Source organism: Quercus suber, unplaced genomic scaffold, assembly GCF_002906115.3.
Source record: "Quercus suber isolate HL8 unplaced genomic scaffold, Cork oak 2.0 scaffold_247, whole genome shotgun sequence".
NCBI lineage: Eukaryota > Viridiplantae > Streptophyta > Magnoliopsida > Fagales > Fagaceae > Quercus > Quercus suber.
This window is the reverse complement of record NW_027069703.1, coordinates 354,773-380,485: the sequence shown is the minus strand read 5'-3', so window position 1 is coordinate 380,485 and position 25,713 is coordinate 354,773. Positions and strand designations below refer to the sequence as shown.

General features: G+C 33.3%; 1 protein-coding gene across 2 annotated transcripts; it reads right to left on the bottom strand.

Annotated features, from left to right (window-relative positions):
- Nucleotides 1-10,214: 10,214 nt before the first annotated feature.
- On the bottom strand, nucleotides 10,215-25,038 carry LOC112028247 (uncharacterized). 2 transcript variants are annotated; one of them, XM_024060931.2, is made up of 16 exons: nucleotides 24,810-25,038; nucleotides 24,645-24,722; nucleotides 23,328-23,377; nucleotides 23,156-23,209; nucleotides 22,518-22,570; nucleotides 22,250-22,322; nucleotides 21,772-21,833; nucleotides 19,169-19,237; nucleotides 18,800-18,905; nucleotides 17,681-17,751; nucleotides 17,305-17,405; nucleotides 15,925-16,020; nucleotides 15,518-15,567; nucleotides 11,971-12,038; nucleotides 11,823-11,868; nucleotides 10,215-10,442 (listed from the first exon to the last, which is right to left on the bottom strand). In XM_024060931.2, exons 1-16 carry the CDS (start codon nucleotides 24,990-24,992, stop codon nucleotides 10,439-10,441), a joined length of 1,164 nt encoding a protein of 387 aa, XP_023916699.2. In that variant the 5' UTR covers nucleotides 24,993-25,038; the 3' UTR covers nucleotides 10,215-10,438. The 2 variants fall into 2 exon arrangements, with proteins under 2 accessions (XP_023916699.2, XP_023916693.2); XM_024060925.2 differs by lacking the exon at nucleotides 15,518-15,567 and having other exon boundaries at nucleotides 24,810-25,037.
- Between the last annotated feature and the right edge of the window lie 675 nt (nucleotides 25,039-25,713).

Below are 25,713 nucleotides of genomic sequence, written 5' to 3'. Positions count from 1 at the left end.
TGTTGGCGTACCTAACTAATTTTTATAGGATGCCAAATTTCCATTTTTACCTATATGTGCTACATTCTACTTCCTGAACATTCACTTTCGAGTACCACTTTCTGATACCCAATTATACTTGAGTAATTTACTCAGCAATTTGTAAATTATTATGTGGCCATAGCATAGCTCATTATCCTTTAATCTACTAGCTCACGCTGTTGCAATTACGTCAACTTTCTCTCCATCATTACTATCAATTCTCTTCAACTTAATGCTACTATTAGATTACCCTTCTAATCTTTAATGATAACCTCCACTCCTATGTGATCAGTGCACTGCCTATAGCCTCTTGTATTACATAAGAGTGTTGCATTCGCATATAGGGATGGCAATGGGGTGGGACGGTGCCGAAAGATGGGATCCTTGCCTCCTCCCTGCATGGTTTGGTCTTGTCCCATCCCTGCCCTATATGACGGGAAAAATTTTCTTGCCTCATTCCCGCCCCTTGAGGCCATGCGAAGCCCCACCCCACCCTATAAAACTCTACTTCTTATTAATTTGCCCACAACTATAACAATTTTTTTTTAATAAAACCTATTTCATTAATAAAAATATACTTGAAATTACAAATTAATTTATCCCATCAAATCAAACTAATTTTTAGCAAAAATTGAATAATATTATCAAAGTGTTTAACAAGACATATCACAACAAAAACAAAGATCTCATAGTACAAAATCAATGATTCAATAGTATATAAATTTGTTTCTAATAAGACAAAATAAAATGTTAAAATTGGTACCTTATTTCCAACCTTGCTAGAGAGAAAAAAGAGGCAAAGGACCACATTGAGTAGAATAAAATAAGTTGATAATATGTTTGTTTAAATAGTAGGATTTTAAGATATGAAAATTTTACAATTTAACCATAATCAACGCGGGGTGAGGCGGGTCTAAAAAGTCTAAACCCATCCTTGCCCCACCCCGTGGTGCGAGGCTAAAATCTCATCTCATCCCCACCCCCATCACCTTTGTGGGGCAGGGAAAACTCACGTAGGGCAAAGCAGGGAGAGACGGGGCCAAATTGCCATCCTTATTCGCATATGAGACCCACATTTTATTTATTTATTTATGAGAAGAAAGTGACGTATACCTGATATGCAGAATAATTCAACTATTTTTTAAACCTAATGCATTTAAAATAGCACCATCAAATTATCAATATTGATTTGATGGCATCTTTCAAGATGGTGAAATTATTTAGTGCATCTAGTGGACTACGCTCTACTCTTGCATAAAGTTATCCCCACATGTGGGTCCCATACATGAAACCTACATTTCTTGCAAATCTGATTAGATCTTAACTATTTATTTACCCCGTTAATACTGTTTTTTTTTTTTTGGCTAACTACTCCATTAATACTATTAAGTATATAATTAATTTTGTCATAAAATGTTTAAGTGGAGTACCATGGAATACTTTGTGTCATTGTATATTTATTTTATGGTGCCTTTTTTTCTTAATCAAAATAATGATAGTTGCCCCTCTCTACCCATTTTTTTGTTATATAAAAAAATTAATGATAGTTATAAATAGGGCAAAACTTTTTTTTTTTTGTGGGTAAATGTTTATTCGGAGGATCGAACCTCCGAGCTAGTGGTAACTTGAGGTACCGGGTACCACTTGAGCTACAAGGCCCAGTGGTTAAATAGGGCAAAACTTAGGTCTACGAGTAACTTAGGAATTATCCTAGGTGTTATTCCTTAAAATATTCGATTTTTCATCTGAGGAAATAAACAAGGTGGAGTTTCCAATTTTCCTCCAACAAAATCAATGTGTCCCTAGAGTCTAGACGCTCTAGCTGCATTAGCCAAGACTTTAACAAGCTTTGTAGTCTCATTAAAACAACATGCAAAACTTATTATACTGGAACAATCTGCTAGACTTTTCACTTCTACATTGTGTATTGGTGTATGATATGACCAGCTCCCATGTTAAGGTATTCCTCCGTCTGCAATTTGCATTGCTGTGAGAATTATGGTGATGTATTTGGAGATCCTCATATTTGGGATTTACAAAACTGAACCCGTGTGTTTAATGGAAAGATCAAAATGTTAGCGTTTCTCTTCTGTGTAATGAATGTATAGATTTTACTCGAATAATATATATATATATATATGTATGTATTATGGAGCTACTAGCATTTTCTTTGGGGACAACTATCGATCTATTGGGTATCCAAGGTGTCTCATGGTGGGTACAGAGTAGTCTAGTCAAAGGCTAAGATACCCAATTTTTTTTTTCGAAGTATTGCTTTCAAGTTTCCATTGTTGGTTCTTTTTCTTTATGCTAGAATTATAATTGGTAAACATGAGCCTTACAGAAACCATTATTAAAATGTGATTACGATTCATAAACTCCAATTAAAGAGTAAAGAATAGGTTCAAACGGCTTAAATTAAAGCATGATGCTCTAGAATGTTGACAAACCTGAGTTAACTATTAAACTATTAATTTTTATATGGAAAATTGTATTTGTGGGAGAAGGGAGCCCGAAGAGAAGGAATCATCAAGTGGGATACATCCGAGGTGCAACTGGGCCGAACTATTCACCAGGTCAGGCCCAGCCCAGTCAAGATAGTTAGGTCAGGGAAACTAAGGAGAACCACTCGTCCGAGGAATAGATACTTCTCAGGAGACTAGAGTTAAACTACCAAGGCCATAAGCTTGGAGGTCGAGGAGGATTATAGTGACATGCAAGTAAGGGCAGGAGGAAGCTTCCAAATAAAGCATCTATCACCTTCATATTCAATGCACTCTACCAGCTCAGCCTACCACATTAATGGCAGAAAGAAAGTGACTATTGTAAAACTGAGAAGCGTTTTCCTAAAGAACACTTGCTCCTCGGCTGGCCTAAGGAAGGAAATAAATAAGAATCTCTCTTTTCCTGCCATAGATCTTCTCATCTATTGCTGTTTTTATTAATTATCTTTCTTTAACTAGCCTTACGTAGATACCAAGGATCAAAGTGTTGACCTTGACCACCCAACTCTACAAATTAGTTGTATTGGGCCTCCATCCTAGGTGATCAGTCTCGTCTAGGTTGGGCTAGTTACAAAACTGTGCCCCCTACTGTATTGATTAGAATGCGTATCACATGTGATAGAAGCTAGTTTTCTAGTAAGCTTAAGAGCTTTTGATATCCATACCTTAAAAGTTAAAACCATCTACATTGTTGGCGTACCTAGCTAATTTTTATGGGATGCCAAATTTCCATTTTTACCTATATGTGCTACATTCTACTTCCTGAACATTCACTTTCGAGTACCACTTCCTGATACCAAATTATACTTGAGTAATTTACTCAGCAATTTGTAAATTAGTATGTGGCCCTAGCATAGCTCATTATCCTTTAATCTACTAGCTCACGCTATTGCAATTACGTCAACTTTCTCTCCATCATTACTATCAATTCTCTTCAACTTAATGCTACTATTAGATTACCCTTCTAATCTTTAATGATAACCTCCACTCCTATGTGATCAGTGCACTGCCTATAGCCTCTTGTATTACATAAGAGTGTTGCATTCGCATATAGGGATGGCAATGGGGTGGGACAGTGCCGAAAGATGGGATCCTTGCCTCCTCCCTGCGTGGTTTGGTCTTGTCCCATCCCTGCCCTGTATGACGGGAAAAATTTTCTTGCCTCATTCCCGCCCCTTGAGGCCATGCGAAACCCCACCCCACCCTATAAAACTCTACTTCTTATTAATTTGCCCACAACTATAACAATTTTTTTTTAATAAAACCTATTTCATTAATAAAAATATTCTTGAAATTACAAATTAATTTATCCCATCAAATCAAACTAATTTTTAGCAAAAACTGAATAATACTATCAAAGTGTTTAACAAGACATATCACAACAAAAACAAAGATCTCATAGTACAAAATCAATGATTCAATAGTATATAAATTTGTTTCTAATAAAGACAAAATAAAATGTTAAAATTGGTACCTTATTTCCAACCTTGCTAGAGAGAAAAAAGAGGCAAAGGACCACATTGAGTAGAATAAAATAAGTTGATAATATGTTTGTTTAAATAGTTGGATTTTAAGATATGAAAATTTTACAATTTAACCATAATCAACGCGGGGCGAGGCAGGTCTAAAAAGTCTAAACCCATCCTTGCCCCACCCAATGGTGCGAGGCTAAAATCTCATCTCATCCCCACCCCATCACCTTTGTGGGGTAGGGAAAACTCACGTAGGGCAAAGCAGGGAGAGACAGGGCCAAATTGCCATCCTTATACGCATATGAGATCCACATTTTATTTATTTATTTATGAGAAGAAAGTGAAGTATACCAGATATGCAGAATAATTCAACTATTTTTTAAACCTAATGCATTTAAAATAGCACCATCAAATTATCAATATTGATTTGATGGCATCTTTCAAGATGGTGAAATTATTTAGTGCATCTAGTAGACTACACTCTACTCTTGCATAAAGGTATCCCCACATGTCGGTCTCATACATGAAACCTACATTTCTTGCAAATCTGATTAGATCTTAACTATTTATTTACCCCGTTAATACTGTTTTTTTTTTTTTTTTACATTAGCCAAGACTTTAACAAGCTTTGTAGTCTCATTAAAACAACATGCAAAACTTATTATACTGGAACAATCTGCTAGACTTTTCACTTCTACATTGTGTATTGGTGTATGATATGACCAGCTCCCATGTTAAGGTATTCCTCCGTCTGCAATTTGCATTGCTGTGAGAATTATGGTGATGTATTTGGAGATCCTCATATTTGGGATTTACAAAACTGAACCCGTGTGTTTAATGGAAAGATCAAAATGTTAGCGTTTCTCTTCTGTGTAATGAATGTATAGATTTTACTCGAATATCTGTTTATTAATACTCTTCAGGACAACGTTTTGATCTTTACCGTTGGAATAGAATCATCTTCTTCAACACTGAGACTCCCTTCTACACTACACTAGTGCTTTCAATTTAAATTAATATATATATATATATATATTAAAATAAAACAACAGACTATAGACAAAAGTTTGCTAGTGACTTTTATGGAGTCTTTTGGACTTTGTGGCACTTAGGTTTTGCCTTTAGACATTGAAAACATTGCTCTCTGGATACAGCTGAAAATTGAAAACTGAAACTGAAAACTGAAAAATACTATAGCAAAATAATTTTTAAATATGTAAATAGTACCGTATGACTTATTTTTAATAAAAAAAGTTGCTGAAAAGTAAAATTTTTAGGTCTATAAATAGTAAAATTTGTACTAAAAAGTAAAAAAGTCAACATTTTCGGCTACTATTTATATACAGTGCATAAACAATAACCGTTTTGTCTCATTTTCATGTGCCAAAAAAAAAATAAAAAAATAAAAAGAAAAAACGCCAGACGCGCGTTTGGCTTTTCTGCCAAATCCAAACATACACTAGTAGTATCTACCATTCCACAACGGCTTTGAGCTTGAATTCACACCTTAATGAGGAATTGTAACAGCCGAGAAGTCCAAAATCAAATTAGACTTTGCAGTTTGTATCATTGGGCAGCCAGCCGGCTAACTGGCACTGCTTTATAGAAATAGCAATCTTCCATCACATCATGGATTTTATATTTATATATATATATAGAGAGAGAGAGAGAGAGAAATAGCAATCTTCCATCACATCATGGGTTATATATATACACACACTAATTAATTTCACACTATCTTCTCAAAAAAAAAAAAAATCACCTTCTACCTGTGATTAATTACGCAAATTACTCAGCATTTATATTGGCAATATCAAGTGTGACTGGTGTAAACGTTTTTGAGTTATATCGTTGCATTCTCCTTGATTACTAGCCAAAATTTCAATCAAAATATTCAAAACACATATGCTACTAAAGCCTTTTCATATCATTCCCTTCAATAAATTAGTAACGTGACCATATTACACAAAAAATAAAGTAACATGATTATGTTCAATTACATTGCTCTTACCATGTGATACATCTAATTGCTAGCAATTGCTCATTGATATAAAGACTTTTGATTCAAATAAAACATCGAGAAAAGCCATTGAGTCAAAAAGCAATTGCTCATCAAAAATCAATTGATGACAAAGAGAATCTTTAGAAGTGAACACCAATTAAAACTTTCTTCTCTTAGACAAAAAAATGCTAAGAATTTCTACACCGCTAATTGAAATAAAGGATATCCATCCATAACTCTTAGATGAAAATAAAAATTACACCCAAAAAAAAAAAAACACAAATACAAAACCAGTGTATTATTCATTTTCCCTCGATGAAAAGCCAGCCCCTCTACTCCACGAGTCCTCATAGTGGTTGGCCTTGTCCAGATTTTGTGCTATACAAATACTCCAATCTCACTGTAGCTCTTTGAGCCAATCGGGGATTTCTTGGAGGGCGCTGATTCTGCCACTTGGACCAATCAATTGGGGTTGCTGCAGCCAGCAGCATATGACAACATGAAATCAACGTTGAGCTAATCATGAATAGCGTGGTCGTGCCAACACATGAGCATAGATATGCAACGTCCGAGGATGTAGAACCGGGTTTTCTGTTGCTTTGCCATTAGCACAAAACGTTTACGAAAACCTGTTTTCCTGCGATTTCTCCTGCGGCCTTGGAATTTTGTAGGCAAGTAAAGAATAGACATGGCGATCGGGACAATTTTGTTTTGTTGACAAAAGGAAGCAAAGAGCTTTGAGTATGATTTTGCAGAAATGGTGGGTTATATAGGCTTCAACAACTTGGACTGTTGGACACTTATGGCCCCCCTTTATTAAGATTGATGTCATTTCGTGGAAATACCCTTTTGTGTCAAATTGACATTATCACCCCCTGTTATTTTTTTAGGTCTTCGAATTTGGTTTTTTTTTTAAAAAAAAAATTAATGCGAAAATTAAGTTGAAAAATGTGTAAAGATTGAAAGCCATTCTTTTATTCTGAAATTATGTCAATTCAATGTTGTTATATGCCAAATTTTCTTTAAATTTTTTTTTTATCCAAACTTAGTGTAAAACAAATTTGCACATTTTTTTTAAAGAACATTTTTCTATCAATAACGTGAAAATAAAATAAAATTCTTTAGTGTTGGGCAGTGGTAGTGTATTTCAAGAACCAAATGATTTTTTTTTCTTAATTTAAAATGCATTCTTATATCAAGTACAACTAAGAAAAATCAGATTCTCATAAAAAAATAAAAAAATAATAAAAAAAATCTGACTTGCAAGTGTTCAGACTGTGGTGAGATTTTTTGAACTATAATTTGGTGTAACCTGACATGACCAATAGAATTAATATTAAGAAGACACGCACAAAATTTTTAATTATAAGCTTCTTTGCTAAAATATCAGGTCATTTGCGTAAATTCAAAGGAGAAGACACTATGTTGGTCAAAAAGGCCATGGGCATTTTGGAACATTGACATAGAACTGAGAACGGGGAAAAGCCGTGTTGTATTGGAATGCCAGTTGCCAAATACATCCTCCACTAGCTCCCGTCCTTATCTATCCGATGTGGCTTTTTTGTTCTTACTGCTTATTCCCACGTTTTTAGTTTTCGTCTCTTCTATCCTTCCAGCCTAGGTGGCCGCCCACACTCGTTTTGTACTCTCATTTCACACCTTCTCGCGAGTATTTGAGAAGGCATGTGATTTGGATCTCGGATGGGAATGAATGAATAGGATTGTAAAATGAGCTTAATCGAGTTGAGTCTAATATTTAAAAAATCATAATTATTTGTTTAATTTTATTTCAAATACTAAAATACAATTTGAACTCGAGCACGTTACTAAATTATATTAAATGTTTAATTTGGTTCATTTTCTTGTCCAATGAGTTTAAGCTTATTCGTGAGTCATTTAATATTAATATATTTTTTTCTTATGTATAATAAACAATACTTATGATATAGTTGATTATTAGCAAAACCTTGTTCACATATACTTGCAAATAGACAGAAACACATGATCAAAGATTTGTTGGGGTTGTGTCAACGAAGGACATTCTGATGCTTAAGTCAGCAAAGGTTTACAAAAATGACTAAAATACTTCAATAATGTTATTTATCATACCTTATCATGAAGAGTGTATCTCCTTTTAATACTTTTTGGGAAGTTGATTTCTTGGTGGTAATAGTGTGTGCTTTTGAATTTGAATTGCCTTTACCCCATAATATGGGGAGTAGGTCCAGGAATCCAGGTGAGAGTAGGTGAATTGAACGTATTTCCATGTGAATAATAAATTGACTTTATAGTTCCTCCTAGAAAAACTAAGTAACTAAGGTTTCTCACACCTTTAATAATTTTTTAAATAAACAAATTTTCTTTTGAGTGGAGGCTAAACTATTCATAAACAACTCAGTTCATTTACAACTCTAGCAATGAATCAATTTGGCTGAGTATTTGCACTTTTTTAAAATGAATTTGGGATAGGTTTGAATTTATATTTTTTAATTGAAACCCCTGTTTCACTTTCTTTGTGATTGTTAGTTTGACATCAACTAAAACCCTCAAATCCTCATCTCTTTTTCTCTATTTCAAAATTTTTTTTTTTATTAGTGTCATATAAATGCTACTTGCAATACTATTGTTTTTGGTCTACCCTAGTCTTTACTCTCTTTTTTGGCATATGGCAGTTATGGTTAGCCCAAAACAAATTGATTTTCAAATAAGAGGTAAATTAAATATCTCAACTTGTTTATGTCATAAAACAACATGCAATTGAACGCTATTGTTTTTGGTCTACCCTGGTCTTTACTCTCTTTTTTGGCATATGGCAGTTATGTTTAGCCCAAAACAAGTTGATTTTTAAATAAGAGGTAAATATCTCAACTTGTTATGACATAAAACAACATGCAATAGAGTACTATTTTTATGTTTTTTAACAATGTTGAATCTAGAAATAAAGTCATTCATTGGATATTTTGGTTCCCTCTAAAAAAAGGTCATGTAAAGCTAAACACAAATAGTATTTCTCGTGGTAATCCAAGATAATTTGGTGCCGGTGGTCTCATTAGAAATCACTATGAAAATTTGAGATTCTAGCAATTAATTTCTACATTTTAGGAACAAGATTTAAAAAATCAAACCAAAGGCAAGCACATGATACTGAAGTTTACAATTTACGAACACCTAATTCTCATATTATTCCCATATTACTTCTTTCCTTAATACTTTAATTTCTTATTGTAAGAACATACTCGTTAGAGGCTAGCATGTTTCTATCAAACAAATATATTGGAAGGCTAATAAATGTGCTGACAATTTAGCCAACTTAAGAAATATGGGGATTCCAAAGTCTAAAATCTCCTAGACTAGTTTAACTTGTACCTAGTTTTGTATCTTTCGTTCTCTGCTATGTATTCTTAATCTTTTCCTTTAATATTTTGAGTATAGCAAAAAAAAAAAATTTATATATATATATATATAAAAGAAGTTTCTAGAAAAAAATAATAATAATTTAACCAAACGGGCACAGAGTACTACAGAAAAGGGTATTTTGGGACAAGTCGGCCAGTGTTATTTCAAGGGCTGCTATTATCGCGATATTTTGGGATTTTATTACTTCACGGCCGTCTCTGTGTGACTTGTACTCGTCTACTTAATAAAGTAAAGATTATTTTATATTAATTCACACCGAAAGAATTTGTGTTTTTCATTGACTAGAAGAAAGAATACTAAAAGAATTTTTGTTGGTATCAAAAAAAAAAAAACTTTTGTTCGTCATAGACTAATAGGCAAGATAAAGTGAACATCAAAGGATTTGAGGGCCCCCCCTAATCCTCATTATATTATATTATCGTGGCTAATCATTTTGTTGATTTTGTTGTCACTAAAACAAATCTATTCATTTGACAAGCCGAGAAAAAAATAATATAATTCATTTTTCTTCAATCAATCATCAACAAAGCAAAGCACGGGTGAAAGGACATACAAAGATTTAAGATCTTGTATTTGTTTAAACTTTAAACTGTGAAAAACTGCAACTCCTTTTGTTTTGGCAATTTGGCATCACAGTCTTAAAGTAGTCTATCAGATAAGATCTACCAATAATTTCATAGATTCTGTCCCGAAAAAAGTCATTAAAAGTCTTGACCAATAGTCAAATCACTCATAGTAAACTGATTTTATATCAAACAATGGACAGAAAAACTATAAATCTTCCTCAGAAAGAAATAATTTGTTGCAAATGGAAAAGTTAATTCCATATATTATGAACCGTTATATAGTTCTCCCTAGCATGAGAGAATAATTTATTCATGAATGAACACAATTCAGGCAAACTATACAACCCCTTATTGTTTAGTAACTAAAAAATACAACCCCTTACGTTTTCAAGTGGTAATATTTATCAAGGAGCTTCTCAGTATACTCTCCAAAAGTAAGAGCACCATTTGATGATATCAGCTGAAAGGGAAAAAAAAAAAAAAAGAGGAAGAAATTAAATAAATGACCACAATATTAATAAGTCATTTTGAATCCAAATCGCATAAGAAAATAGTCCACCCAACTGATAGTGCTTTTATAGTAACTATTAAGTCATATAATCAAGGAAATGGCATCTGGACAAACAGGTAATTAGCTATCTCATGGTGGACTCAAATCAAAGCATGCCTCAAATCTTTTCATCAGAGGCTAAGCAAAATCTAGGTAACCCCACCCAAAATTATAACAAGTTGACTGACACCCAAAGCTTGAGACTCTAGCAATTACTTTCTATGTTCCAGGAATCTGATTTAGGAAATTTGAGATTCTAGCAATTAATTTCTAATTTCCAGGAACAGGATTTAGGAAATCAGACCAGAGGCAAGCACATGATAATTTGATACTGAAATACATTCTATCAGGGTCAAAATTCAATCATGAGTTAAGATTAGGGTCAATTTGCAGTTATCGATATTCTAGTTAAATATTACTAGAATAGTCCATACAGAACCTTTTACGCTGCATGAATGGTATCAAAAACCTTGTAAAAAAATTTTGATGGCTGAAGTAAAAGTTAGCCAAGTCCCTGAGATAGTAATGAAAGTCTGAAAAATAATGAGCAATGGCCGCATCTTAAATTAATAACCAAATATATTTGATGCTGCACAAATTCTCAAAGGGTTTTTGAGAATCAATCAACAAGAATACAATATATAGAAATCAGCACCACGCATGGATAGACAACCTAGAAAACAGTACTTAGGATTGCCTGTAATTGGCATAAAGGCATCAGAAAATCCCAATATAAATTTTATTTATCATAAACTTGTCCATTTTTTTTAATGAAGTAGTTTTTCTTAATACAATTTTTCTTACCTATCAAAAAAAAAAAAATATTGTCCCCCTTGGAGCGCAATAGCACACTTATATAGAATACTCAGACATAACTCTAATCCTAACTGACTTTAGGCCAAAGCTCAATTATTGAATTACGGAAACAACATCAACACTAGGAAATTAAAAAAAAATTAATTAATTAATTAATACCCTAATTAACTAAGAAAACCTAAAATAAAAATCCAAGGGAACATTAGTAAAAATACAATCAACTTCTAAAATTAAATAAAACTAATTAAAATAAAATGGTCTTTATGGTCCTTGCATTAATATCCATATTATATACTATTTTCATCTATGTTTTTTTATGATATAAAACTTCAGGGCAAAACTAATTTCTATTAAATTCTTCAATTCCTACCTAGATAATCATCAACTGGTAACTGCCAACAGACTTTTTTACGCACCCTGAAGTCTCTAACCCTACATGCCAATTATTACGGGATTAGTATTGAAAATACATACCTCTTTATGAATATGCACCTCCTCAGGAAAATTAAGACTTTCATCCCTACAAAACAAGATTTAACATGATTCACATATTTTGGTCAGGGTTCAATAATTGTGGCATAAGTCAGGTCAGTCAATTTTTTTGATTTATTAATAAATATACCAGTCTGGTTGCATGAATAATGCAAATGTTGAACGGTCGATACCAGAAGCCTTCTGTCCTTTAGGTGCCTAATAACAATCAGTGACAAGACATATTTTTATTGGACAATTTGACGAAAGGAACTAAACAGAAACAATAAACAGGACATTTTCCACAACTTCAACATAATTGTGCATTGGTCTAAAAAATGGTGCAAGATATTTGGTCCTCAAACCTAATGAACACAACATATAACTGAATTCAGCTCCACGCCATGTTAATCACCACCTATTATAGTATCCTAACTCTTACACCTATGGTAGAAAATGGTTCTGCCATTATCTATATATATATACACACATAAAACACATAAAACCGAAACTTTTGAACCTTTCACAATTTTCCACGTCAGTACAATATTTAAATAAAATTATCATTTTATTTAAATAAAATTATTTTTTTTAGTCCAAACTTAACAACGAGTAACACTTTATCTCTTTAACAAGTCCAACTTAAACTCAAACGCATCATTATCATTTTTTTTAAACAAAATTATTTTTGTTTGATCCAAACTTAATAAGGAGTAAAACTCTATCTCTCTAACAATTCCAATTTAAACTCAAACTCAAATGTTGATAATTTATTTCTAAATTTGCGAGGTTAATCATGAACACTATAAAAACAATGCAAATCCCAATTTTTATTTTATGGTTTTAAGGTATTTTTTTAAAAATAATTTTTATACATGAACAACCAAACTCTCTTTAGCCCTTTTTTACAAGATAAAAAAGCTTGCAATAATTGAAATAATTCTTTTAAATGTAACCCATATTTCTCTTATATATCATATATATATAATTTTTTTTCAATAATTTCTAAGCAGTGAATCATCTGATTTTTTAATATTTTTTGGTTTTTTAGAAGTTTTAATATCTGAATTTTTGAGATATATTTTTGCAGCATTTAAAATTGTCTAACAAATTTTTTGTAAGTTATTGCACATTCAAGCAATGCCTTCTTCATCAAATTGTAACACAAATTGAAGTCATAAAAGAGCAAATCATGCAATGATATAGTTTCTTAATCAATTTAAGATTTTATAAAATTATTTTAGTCAACCTCACAAATAGGTAAGTTCCCGTGTATAGCATGGGTTAGCGACTAGTTTCAAGTAAACTGGAAACTTAGTTCAAGTTAAAGAAGCAACCATGCTCCACCAACAGTATGATAGGACCACCCTCCTTATATTGATGTGTACAATATCAACAGAAACCAGACACAAGCAAGAGAGCTGTGCATTATGCAGACATTTGTACATCAATACATCATCATGATAACATTTTACTATCATATTTAGAGAAATGAGAGAACCTCAAAGTACAGGAAGGAAATAGAAAATTTTCATAATTTTCTTTCAAAAGTGATTCAACAAATCCCATTTTCATGTCTCAGATTCCACAAAAATAACACTGTTTTGCATATTTGGAGTTGTTACATTTAGACTTAATTTCTGAAGCTTAAAAGTTAGGAAAAATATAGAAGCATACAGTAAGATATACACCAGCATGTGCATGTACATACTCATGTATATAACTAAGTTATACTGAAATCTTTCCAACACATACGATAATGCAATGACAGAAAGTACCTGAACACAATGAGGTGTTGCACAAAGATAACCTCTTGAAAGTATTTCAGTAGTTTCACCAATTTGGTACGCTATGTCATCTTCTCCAAATACAGCCTAATACATAAAAAGAATCCAAGTTACTATAAATAACTATATCCATATCCAGTCCTATAAAGCATAATAGTTGTAAGTTATTCAAATTTCCACGCCACTTATTATGAAGCATTCATCATCTGGTGGTCATTCATATAAGGCAAAGTTAAAAATTTCAGATTCAAGCAGATAAATGTAAGGAAAAAGAAGTTTAATGAACCATCCTGAAAAGAAATTCTCGCTGAATTTGATTACTCTCAAACTGCACAAAACTCACTATATGCTGTATGTTAGGCAGATTTCATGGTTGAATGAAGAGAATTTATCTCAATTTTGCTTTTGTGATTCATTATGGAGCATTTTCTCTATTTTCTGATGCATTTTGTCTTCTCCACATTCATATGCTTTTAAAGTCAAGTCTCTTCATCCTTGCCTCAAGGTCAATGGAGGAGCAACATTTGAAAATGAAATATAACTTATGTTGATTGTGCACTCCAGCTCATGTTTTCACCACTTTTTTAACTCCTTACGGTTCTTTGTATTCCAAATCACTTCAGGTTTCTTGAGACCTAGGGAATTTCTGATGCAGGACATATAGGAGAATAGAGATTAAAGAGTAACAAAAGGATAAACAGCACAAATTTAAGCTTCACCACCTAGAATCTGCTTGCAAACCTTAGGCATCACCACCAAACAAAAGAGGAGGTCATTCTCTACTCATAAAATCCTTGTTCAAAATCATACTGCTTTCACCATTACAAGAGCCCTAGTTTTATAGGGTTCAGGGATTACATAAATAGGGAAATGTTGAAGCAATATTGCCACAGATCAAGCTTGCTTTGAAAACCAAGTCAACAATTTCAGCTAAGCATGCATGCACCATCCACGCATGCTTCCAAATTAAAATGAATAATAAATACTCTTTTGACTTTGGTGCTCTTTGCATCAATTTCACTCTGAAATGTCCAAACTATCCACATTATCTACAGAGAAATTTTCAAGTCGTACTTAGTGGCTTTACTGCATATATTTCATGTATTTGTTCAGAATGTATGTTTTTGTTATAGCACTCAATAACATTTTATGATGCACTGATACTTTAATAAAATTTTAACCAATTTACACTAAATTTCTACATCTTTGAAAGATCAAGTGAAGATACATGCCATCCAGCGATATTGACCAGTATAATTTCAAATAAAAGGAAAGCTACAACTCCTAGAATAAATGTAATAGAAATTTGAAACAAGCAATGATAAACATTTGTCATCATTGGTTGTCTCTTGCATTACTTGAATTTCATACTTTGACAATTTGGTCAGTTCGTGTTTTGATATAAAGTCCGGCAGCACTATCAGGGCAAGGTAATTCTACACCATCTTTCATAAACATGCCACAGGTCAGACCTACATATTAAATTGAAGCAGAAATTAGAAAGTCATATATATATATATATATATATATTTTTTTTTCAATAATTTCTAAGCAGTGAATCATCCAATTCTTTAATTTTTTTGGTCTTTCAGAAGTTTTAATATCTGAATTTTTGAGTTATTTTTTTCAGCATCTAAAAATGTCTGAGAAATTTTTTGTAAGCCATTGCACGTTCAAGCAATGCCTTCTTCATCAAATTATAACACAAATTGAAGTCATACAAGAGCAAATCATGCAATGGTGTAATTTTTTAATCAATTTAAAATTTTATAAAATTATTTTAGTCAACCTCACAAATAGGTAGGTTCTTATGCATAGCATGAGTTAGCGACTAATTTCAAGTAAACTGGAAACTTAGTTCAAGTTAAAGAAGCAACCATGCTCCACCAACAGTATGATAGGACCACCCACCTTATATTGATGTGTACAATATCAACAGAAACCAGACACAAGCAAGAGAGCTGTGCATTAAGCAGACATACGTACATCAATACATCATCATGATAACATTTTACTATCATATTTAGAGAAATGAGAGATCCTCAAAGTACAGGAAGGAAATAGAAAATTTTCATGATTTTCTTTCAAAAGTGATTCAACAAATCCCATTTTCATGTCTCAGATTCCACAAAAATAACACCGTTTTGCATATTTGGAGTTGTTACATTTATACTTAATTTCTGAAGCTTAAAAGCTTGGAAAAATAAAGAAGTATACAGTAAGATATACACCAGCATGTGCATGTACATACTCATGTATATAAATAACTTATACTGAAATCTTTCCAACACATACGATAATGCAATGACAGAAAGTACCTGAACACAATGAGGTGTTGCACAAAGATAACCTCTTGAAAGTATTTCAGTAGTTTCACCAATTTGGTATGCTATGTCATCTTCTCCAAATACAGCCTAATACATAGAAAGAACCCCAAGTTACTATAAATAACTATATCCATATCCAGTCCTATAAAGCATAATAGTTGTAAGTTATTCAACTTTCCACGCCACTTATTATGAAGCATTCATTATCTGGTGGTAATTCATATAAGGCAAAGTTAAAAATTTCAGATTCAAGCAGATAAATGTAAGGAAAAAGAAGTTTAATGAACCATCCTGAAAAGAAGTTCTCGCTGAATTTGATTACTCTCAACTGCACAAAACTCACTATATGCTGTATGTTAGGCGGATTTCACGGTTGAATGAAGAGAATTTATCTCAATTTTGCTTTTGTGATTCATTATGGAGCATTTTCTCTATTTTCTGATGCATTTTGTCTTCTCCACATTCATATGCTTTTAAAGTCACGTCTCTTCATCCTTGCCTCAAGGTCAATGGAGGAGAAACATTTGAAAATGAAATATAACTTATGTTGATTGTGCACTCCAGCTCATGTTTTCACCACTTTTTTAACTCCTTACGGTTCTTTGTATTCCAAATCACTTCAGGTTTCTTGAGACCTAGGGAATTTCTGATGCAGGACATATAGGAGAATAGAGACTAAAGAGTAACAAAAGGATAAACAGCACAAATTTAAGCTTCACCACCTAGAATCTGCTTGCAAACCTTAGGCATCACCACCAAACAAAAGAGGAGGTCATTCTCTACTCATAAAATCCTTGTTCAAAATCATACTACTTTCACCATTACAAGAGCCCTAGTTTTATAGGGTTCAGGGATTACATAAATAGGGAAATGCTGAAGCAAAATTGCCACAGATCAAACTTGCTTTGAAAACCAAGTCAACAATTTCAGCTAAGCATGCATGCACCATCCACGCATGCTTCCAAATTAAAATCAATAATAAATACTCTTTTGACTTTGGTGCTCTTTGCATCAATTTCACTCTGAAATGTCCAAACTATCCACATTATCTACACAGAAATTTTCAAGTCATACTTAGTGGCTTCACTGCATATATTTCATGTATTTGCTCAGAATGTATGTTTTTGTTATAGCACTCAATGACATTTTATGATGCACTGATACTTTAATAAAATTTTAACCAATTTACACTAAATTTCTACATCTTTGAAAGATCAAGTGAAGATACATGCCATCCAGCGATATTGACCAGTATAATTTCAAATAAAAGGAAAGCTACAACTCCTAGAATAAATGTAATAGAAATTTGAAACAAGCAATGATAAACATTTGTCATCATTGGTTGTCTCTTGCATTACTGGAATTTCATACTTTGACAATTTGGTCAGTTCGTGTTTTGATATAAAGTCCGGCAGCACTATCAGGGCAAGGTAATTCTACACCATCTTTCATAAACATGCCACAGGTCAGACCTACATATTAAATTGAAGCAGAAATTAGACATAATGAAAGAATGACTACTCTAGTATAGGTGTTCTAAGAAAATAATATCTTTTATGCCATCAATATAATGAAGAGATTTGATTATTATGTTCATGTTAAACAACATATTGGAAATAGGAGAGATGTAGGACAAATGCCCAACACAATTATATGCCTTGTGCAAATAACATATTAATGAGCAGTGCAGCTCATAAGCCACAGTAAGAAAGAAGTGATTTAAGTGGATGACCAGAAAATTACTCACCTGTCAGTGAACCATGGTCTGTATGCCACCCGCACCAGGATGAAATGGAGTCACCATCTTGGGTACAATTACTGCAAGTGGAAGCAAAAACCAACTATTCTACCTTAGAAACACATTTTAACAATTCCCACCATTTATAAGTAAATTTTTTTAATAGATATTATCAAGCACTATTTATTATATATTAAAAAAAACAAGCCATGCCTAGTGTATTATAATTTTTTTCAGTATAAGATTTATTTCCAAAAGGACCAAAACTAGAACTGAAAGTCGTCTTTGGGGTTATTTTATTCTTTATTTATTTTTATTTTTTTATAAAAAAAAAAAACTATGGAACTAACCCTAATTCTAAATATGCATTATTTCCATCCAATTGCCCAAATACGATTGCTGTCTCATCAACTCAACATTAAGCCCCCCCACCCAAAAAAAAAAATTAGTCTTACACTTGGAATTTCCTGAGCTGACATTGAAACCAAAAACTCCATCATATAGCTGAATATGTCACTTAAAAGACCCATAAAACTTAAAGGAGCTAGAGAAAAAAAATAACAGCCAAGTGAACAACAATTTAGAAGGAAGGCTTTTGCTAATTACATTTACATGACCAATTTCTTAGGCCAAATGTTAGCCTTTCACTGCCTTCGATGATCTTGCCCGTCAAGATATTGACATTCACTTCAACAGATGCACAGTATGCACTATCACGTTATAGTTTTTTTCTTTTTTTTTTTTTTTTTTTTTTTTTTTAGCATCTCAGTTTAAAAACTTCACAAAACTGAGATACCATACGCGGGCCCTGCTGTAGTATCTTGCTAGAGCTTCCACCAGAAAGAAACGCATGCTAATTTCTAGAAGATGTGTACATTACACAGTTTATAAGAAATTATGCAGCCAGGAGATAACTTAAAGAAGTTTGAGAATATGTATTTCCTAATTTCAATCATGTTAATTTCTTTATCCTTCTTGATGTAGCCACATAATTGATCAAAATGCTAACAAGCCTGACAGAAAATGGTGACTACAAAATTATAAGGATCTCTTTTAAGTTAACCTGCTATGTTGTTTTTTGTTGGGGGGGGGGGGGAGGGATAGATGAGAAAGATTAAATAAAATCACCTCTCTTGTGCTGGAAAATAATAAAGCAGACGCCCTTTATGGCACCGAGAACGAAGAAGTATCTTTTCAAGGCCTTCATCCTCATGCATATTCACCCCTTTAGATACTAATCAAGTATCATAAAAAATTGAACAGGTCACTATAGATCACACCACTTTATAAAGAACAACCACCACATATTATAGTTCAAAATAGTTTAACTGGGGAGGAAAAAAAAAAAAAGGCAAGAGCAACAAGAAAGCTACATTTGGCAATGTGCTTGGGTAGGGCTGAATGATGTTTCAAGTTAGTGCCTAGCGTGGCCAAAAATGATATAAAATATAATGAATTAACCTTAATAACTTTCTGTTAACGTGTAGAAAAGCATACCATATCGGTCGCAGTGATATGCCAGAATCAACCCAACATCAAAGATCAGCTTTCCAAGAGCTTTGAAGGCTACAAATGAAGATAGATGATTATCAATCATATAATCATGCAACAATCAGGGAAACTAAGAGTTTACAAGAACCATGCATCATGAATCACTACCTCAACCTATGATGATCTGCCAAAGGATCAATAAGTGCATAAAACACATTAACTTTCTAAAACAGAGAGAAGATATAAACAAGTAAAACAAGAAAGAAGAAAACATGCACGTGAAATAAAAAAGAGTTGCAAACTGTTTATTCATAAAGTTTAGCATGGATAAACATTAAAAACATGAATTTTTATGAGAAACCTTTTTAGGGTGACACCTTCAGGGACCAGTATCTTCTACAAACACCAGCTTTTCATTAGTCAAATAAAAAAGTAGTACTCAATAAGAACATGCATGAATATTAACACAAGGAAAACTATAAACTGACTACTCCGGAAAAACCAGTGGACACTGCATGGACAATATTACAATGATTTACTAACAAATATATGACTGAGAACAATATATGACTGTCTTTTGGTGCCAAAATGACTCAGATGGTTGTAGCATCGTGATAAACATGATAATGCATATTGTATCATTAGCTGGATAAGTGCCTACATGTGGGCAACATTAGCTCCCAACAACTGTAGTTCAGAGGATCCTCAGAAGTTTTACATTTATGTATCATATGAATTGTCAAACAACTTCAGAAAATACAACCACCAGTCCACCATACATGCAGAATAATTTTGTAGAAAACTGAGGTGAGTGGTTTAATATGTGGCTTTCATATGGGGCTCAATAACTCAGGAGTGAGTATTTCACAACTTCTTTTTGCTGATGACACTGTCTTATTTTGCAATGCTTTTACGGAACAATTGTTTTACATTAGGATGGCTCTGAGATGTTTCCAAGCAATTACTGGATTGAAGGTTAATGTGGGGAAAAGTGAAATTGTTCCTATTGGGGAGGTGAGTAATTTGTATGATTTAGCTAGTATTCTTCCTTGTAGGGTGGGTCGTTTGCCAATGAAATATTTGGGATTGCCTTTGGGTGCTCCGTTTAAGGAAACTTCTATTTGGAATCCCATTTTGGAGAAGATGGAAGAGAAAGTTTTGGGTTGGAAGCGACTCCATTTATCAAAGGGAGGTAGGCTCACTTTGTTGAAGATTACTTTGTCAAGCCTTCCAATCTATTTATTGTCGTTTACCATCCCTAAATTTGTGGTTGATAAATTGGAAAGAATTCAGAGGAATTTCTTGTGGGGGGCTTGTGGGGGACTTCAAAGAAGGGTTTTAAATACCCCTTGGTGGCATGGGACAAGGTTTGTTCACCCATTGAGGTGGGTGGTTTGGGGGTTAGGAATATTGTGTATTTTAATCAAGCATTGCTAGCAAAATGGTTATGGAGGTTTGGGCATGAAATTTTTCATCAGAGGGTTATTGCCACCAAATATGGCAAGGACAGGGGGGTGGAGTACTAAAGTCAGTAGAAGGGATCATGGGTGTGGCTTATGGCGTAGTATAAGAGCAGGTTGGAATAGATTTTCTTAACATTTGGCTTTTGGAGTTGGAGATGGTAACTGTATTCATTTTTAGCATGAATGGTGATCTGGGAATACTCTTAAATTCCTTTACCTTGATCTTTTTGAGTGCTTAGGTGATAAGGAAGCTTTTATCTTTGATGTTTTGGGCCACCAAGTGGATGGGGATCATAGGAGTTGGAACCTGAGATTGCACAGAGATTTTCATCATTGGGAATTAGAGGCAGTATTCTCTTTTCTTGATCATATTTATTCTCAGGTTCCAAGGGGTAAGGGGAGTGATAGGTTGCATTGGTGTTTGAAAGGAAGTGGCAAATTCATACTTGGTCTTTTTACTAGGAGATTCAGGGTGCCGTTAATTTCTCATTTCCTTGGAATGGTAATTGGACTGTTAAAGTTCCTAAAAGAGTTGTGTTCTTTATGTGGACAGCAGCTCTAGGTCAAATCCTTAGTTGGATAATCTTATGAGGGGATTGCCATTAGTGAATTGGTGTTGTATGTGTCGAAGTAATGGGGAATTAGTGGATCATCTTTTACTTTATTGTGATGTTGTCCATGCTTTGTGGGCAGATGTGTTTTATATATGTGGGATTCATTGGGTCATGCCAGGTTCTATTGTGACTTTATTGATTTATTGGAGGAATTGGTTTGGGAAGCATGGCTCGGATATTTGGAACATGACACCGGGTTTTTTTATGTGGATTGTTTGGAAAGAGAGGAATCATTGTTTGTTTGAGGACACCAAAATCTCCTTGGATCAATTAAAATCGGGGTGCCAGCACACTCTTTTTGATAGGTCAAGGTGTTGGGGGATCTTCTAATTGTTTGTCCACTCTTGAATTCCAGTTTCTCTTAGACCAGTCACTTCATATTCTTGTATTGTGTTTTTCTTTGTTCCCTTGTGTTCATCATCGTAAACTCAAAGTTTATATTTTTCTCTGATTAGTATAATTGCACTGCTTACCTATCAAAAAAAATTTAGCATCACAATTGCAAAGAAAAAAAATATCATTAAGCACATACCCACTTCAAGTTCTGGCAATGCACTATCAGGCCATATATTTGACCCACAGTATGATGGATACCTACAAGACAGATTGTGGGTGAAAATCTGGGCAGATAGATAACCATGTTTTTTATACTCAATGTTTAAGCATGCAAACAGATCTAGAATGGATTGAGTTTTTTATAGCAACTCTATAAAAAGTGTATAACATTTCACCAAGGATAGGAAGCCCGGGGGGTAGGGGGAGATGTCAAGGGATGGGAACTCCAGTTAGGTATAGGCCTAATGAGTTTCTACCAGTTCAAAAAGGGGCGAGAGAGAGAATATATAAAGTTGTATATGAGTAGATATCAAGAACAATATTTCCATTTTAATCATCTACTTTGCCCAAAACTCAATTGTCTCTAACCCAGCATATAAATCCACAATGATGCCTTGAGCAATGAGTAAAAGACAGAAGTACAAATAATGAAACATAATCTTAGCTGCTTTTACCTTTGGATCAGAGATGCCTCCATAGTAGGCCTATCTAATATTGGATTTGCATAAAAAGAGCCTTTCAACAAATCTGCACAAAAAAAATATATACATATACATAAATTACACAAATAAAACTAACAATTTAAAGGATCAAAAGGTCGGAGAAATGTGACGCATAATTAGAGCAAATATGCCATATACTGAACCTAATGTACATACTTCATTCACAGATAAATATAAACTTCTTATAGTGTTCTGTAATTTAAGATGTAGTAAGTTTTACCAGGCTTCCCAGATTCAAGCTTCTCTTTCCCATGGCTCCATCCAAAGTTGTACCTACAAGTGGATGATGAGTAATAGGAGAAGGTATCTCATGCATCCTCCCTCCCACAGCCATGTGGGGCCCACACTGTGAGCGAGAGGATGCATATATCATATGCATACGATAATTATTAGAGTAAAAGGAATGAAACATGGTAACCAAAGTTACAAAATAAATTAGCTGTAGAAGTAAAAAAATTCTTACTGTAATTCTTAATTCAAGAATAATACACGTCTGCAGATAGTATCCCTAGGAAAAGTGTTTAATATTATAACAGTGTTACTTACAACTATGAGGACCTCAGTTGGGATGTTTGAAAAATGTAAGTAACCATGATAAATTCTAGAATCAATAAAATCAATTAATGAGAATGAGAAAATTCTTTATATTTGTAGAGTAGCCAGAAAATTTACATTTTAAAAGTAACAGGTTAAAATAACCTCTGTCTACGCATAGAATTACCACAGAGTGACAGCAGCAACTATATTTACTTTCAAACCAATCAAATTTAAGCCGCTGAGCGGAAAGGATTTGATAGGAAACAAAGAGTAGAAGTGAAATTTTGAAATTAAGAAGACTTAAGAAGCAAAATATGTTACCTGCTATGAGGATCTTCAAGTTCCTTCTTTACCTCTTCTGGCAGGCTGGCCAATCTGAGAAAAGATAAAGAAAAATCCTATCACCAATGCAGTAAAACATTGTTTCAAATGTATTTATAATCACTCATATTTAAGAACACCCAAAATGAACAGAATATCTTGAAGCTTATACCTAGGTGAAAGACGTAAAAGACTCCGACGCAATGAAGGAAACTCTGGAACCTACAGGGAAATAAAGGTAAAACTCAAACACACAATCAAAATAATACTAAAAACTATGCAGTCTTAAATTCTATATAGAATAATTTAGCACTAAATGCATAGGTTCAAGATACACAGTTTTAGTGGAACAAATAAGAGATCTAGCACAAGCTTAACACTATGATATAAACCATAATTTGAGCAACTTCTGATTGCTAAGGCAAAGAGAATTGTAGCAATTGTGTAATTGCAAACATAAAACAACAGCCAGAAATTTTTCCAGATAGCTGAAAGCTTTCACCATAACCCATGGGTCAAATACTATAGATTTATATGTATTGTGGCCTAGTTCATAATGGCATTACAGTTGGAGTAGTAGAGTGTAAAATTTTCAACCAAAAAAAAAAAGCAGAAAATAGGCCCATCCATTGTAATAATTAAGACCAAACCTACTGTTCCAATGTAATTGTCCAAAGTCCAAGCTTAGACTTGCAGAAAAAGTTTAGTCATACAATGTAACTGTTCCAATGAACTAATAGTAATGTTCCAATGAAAAAGCTTAGCTTAGACTTGCAGACCAAACCTACTGTTCCAATGAACTAATAGTAATGTAATTCTGAGAATAATAAAAGGTTTTCCATTGGATCACAAAGCCAAATATATTAGTCATACATTGCAATAGCAAATGACACAATGATATAGAAGTTCTCCAATTAATAAGTTCAATCATATATGCTTTAATTTCTCATTTCATTGTTCATCACATTTTAATTAAGTCCAAAGAAGACACCCATCTTATGTTCTCTAACCTTTGTAATGAGACGCGCGCTTATGAAAACAGATGAATATTTCCATTTCAACAAAGCTATCTCAAAATCATGTATAGAACTATAAGTAATTACACTTTAAGTTGATCCCTTACGGTAACTTTCAAACTAGCACACAAATAGCTAACTTTGAACCAAATTTCCAATCACATTAGGATGTCAATTCCTATAAAGCAATGCACTATATAAAAAGTGTTTTCCACTAACTATATGACCCCCCCATTCTTCCCCAAAAAAAAATTCCATTGGACGTAAAATAGACGATCAAACGAACATGTTTGTCCCTCCAAAACAACACACTATAATTGATTGTGACTCGGAACATATCAAATGTGCTACTCACGAATACTAATTACTCAAACACCATGATAAAAAGTACACTACAACTGCATATAAAAAAGAGAATAACAAGATAGTAACATAATCAAAGCAACTTAAATGCAAAACCATTCATTTCTTACATCAGTAATCGATAGAATTCCAAGCCCGTTGGGGCCGAAACCTTCTTCAATCTTCAAAGACAAGTCAGCCCTCTTGTCCTGTAAAAAAAAAAAAAAAAAAAATGGTTGGTTTATAGTTTGTACAGTAGGGAGCCAAACAGTGCCCAAGAGAGAATACGTACATACCTTAAGCTCTGTGTATGATATGGTGACAGTTTTGAGAGTAGGGAAGGGGGTTTGGGAAGAGCACGACATTTCCCGACACGTAATCTGGCGGGAAAACTGGCGATTGGACGGTGACGGAGAATGAAAACCGGCGGGAACCAGGTTGTTCTTATAGAGGAGGGAGCTTGAGAGGTGGGAACTCATGTCATGTGCTTGACTGTCACAATTTTAAACAAAACACAAAAAGGTTTTAAAAAGCTACTTCAAATATTTTAATTTTAATTATTTAAATGGCATTATTCACCAGCTCCTAACAATAGATTCCAGTTAGCTATATATATATTGAAAATTGATATTATATATTGAAACTCTCTAATATATATATATATATATATATATAATAATTGATTATAATTCTCAACTTATTATAATCAATAATCAGGATAAACCATATAGAATGTCCTAAAATCCTAATCCATGTTTCAGTGTTTCACTGCATCCGGGTAATTTTTTTTTTTTTTCTATTATTAAACTGCATCAGTGTATTTTATGCCAGCGAGCAATTTGGAGCAACCTTAAAAAGGATTCTTTTATGCGATTATTTGGCATGTGGAATAGATGGTTGTTGTGGTGGTAGAGAACTACATTTGATTGGGAAAATACACACAAATAGGTATGTCATATGTGTGGTAACTAAGTGCTGAAAAACACATTTACCAAAAAAAAAAAATGGTTAAAAACTTTGTACATCCTCGTTAGGAAAAAAAAAAATTGATGCTTTCTCTGTGTCAATTAGTTGAAAATGAGGAATGAATGAAAGTATCGTAATTAAAATATGATATTTTACTAACAAAAATTTTCATTTCGTAAATTTCTAATGCATTCTTGTTGTATTTTTTTTTTTTGGTCGTAGTTGGTGGTAGTT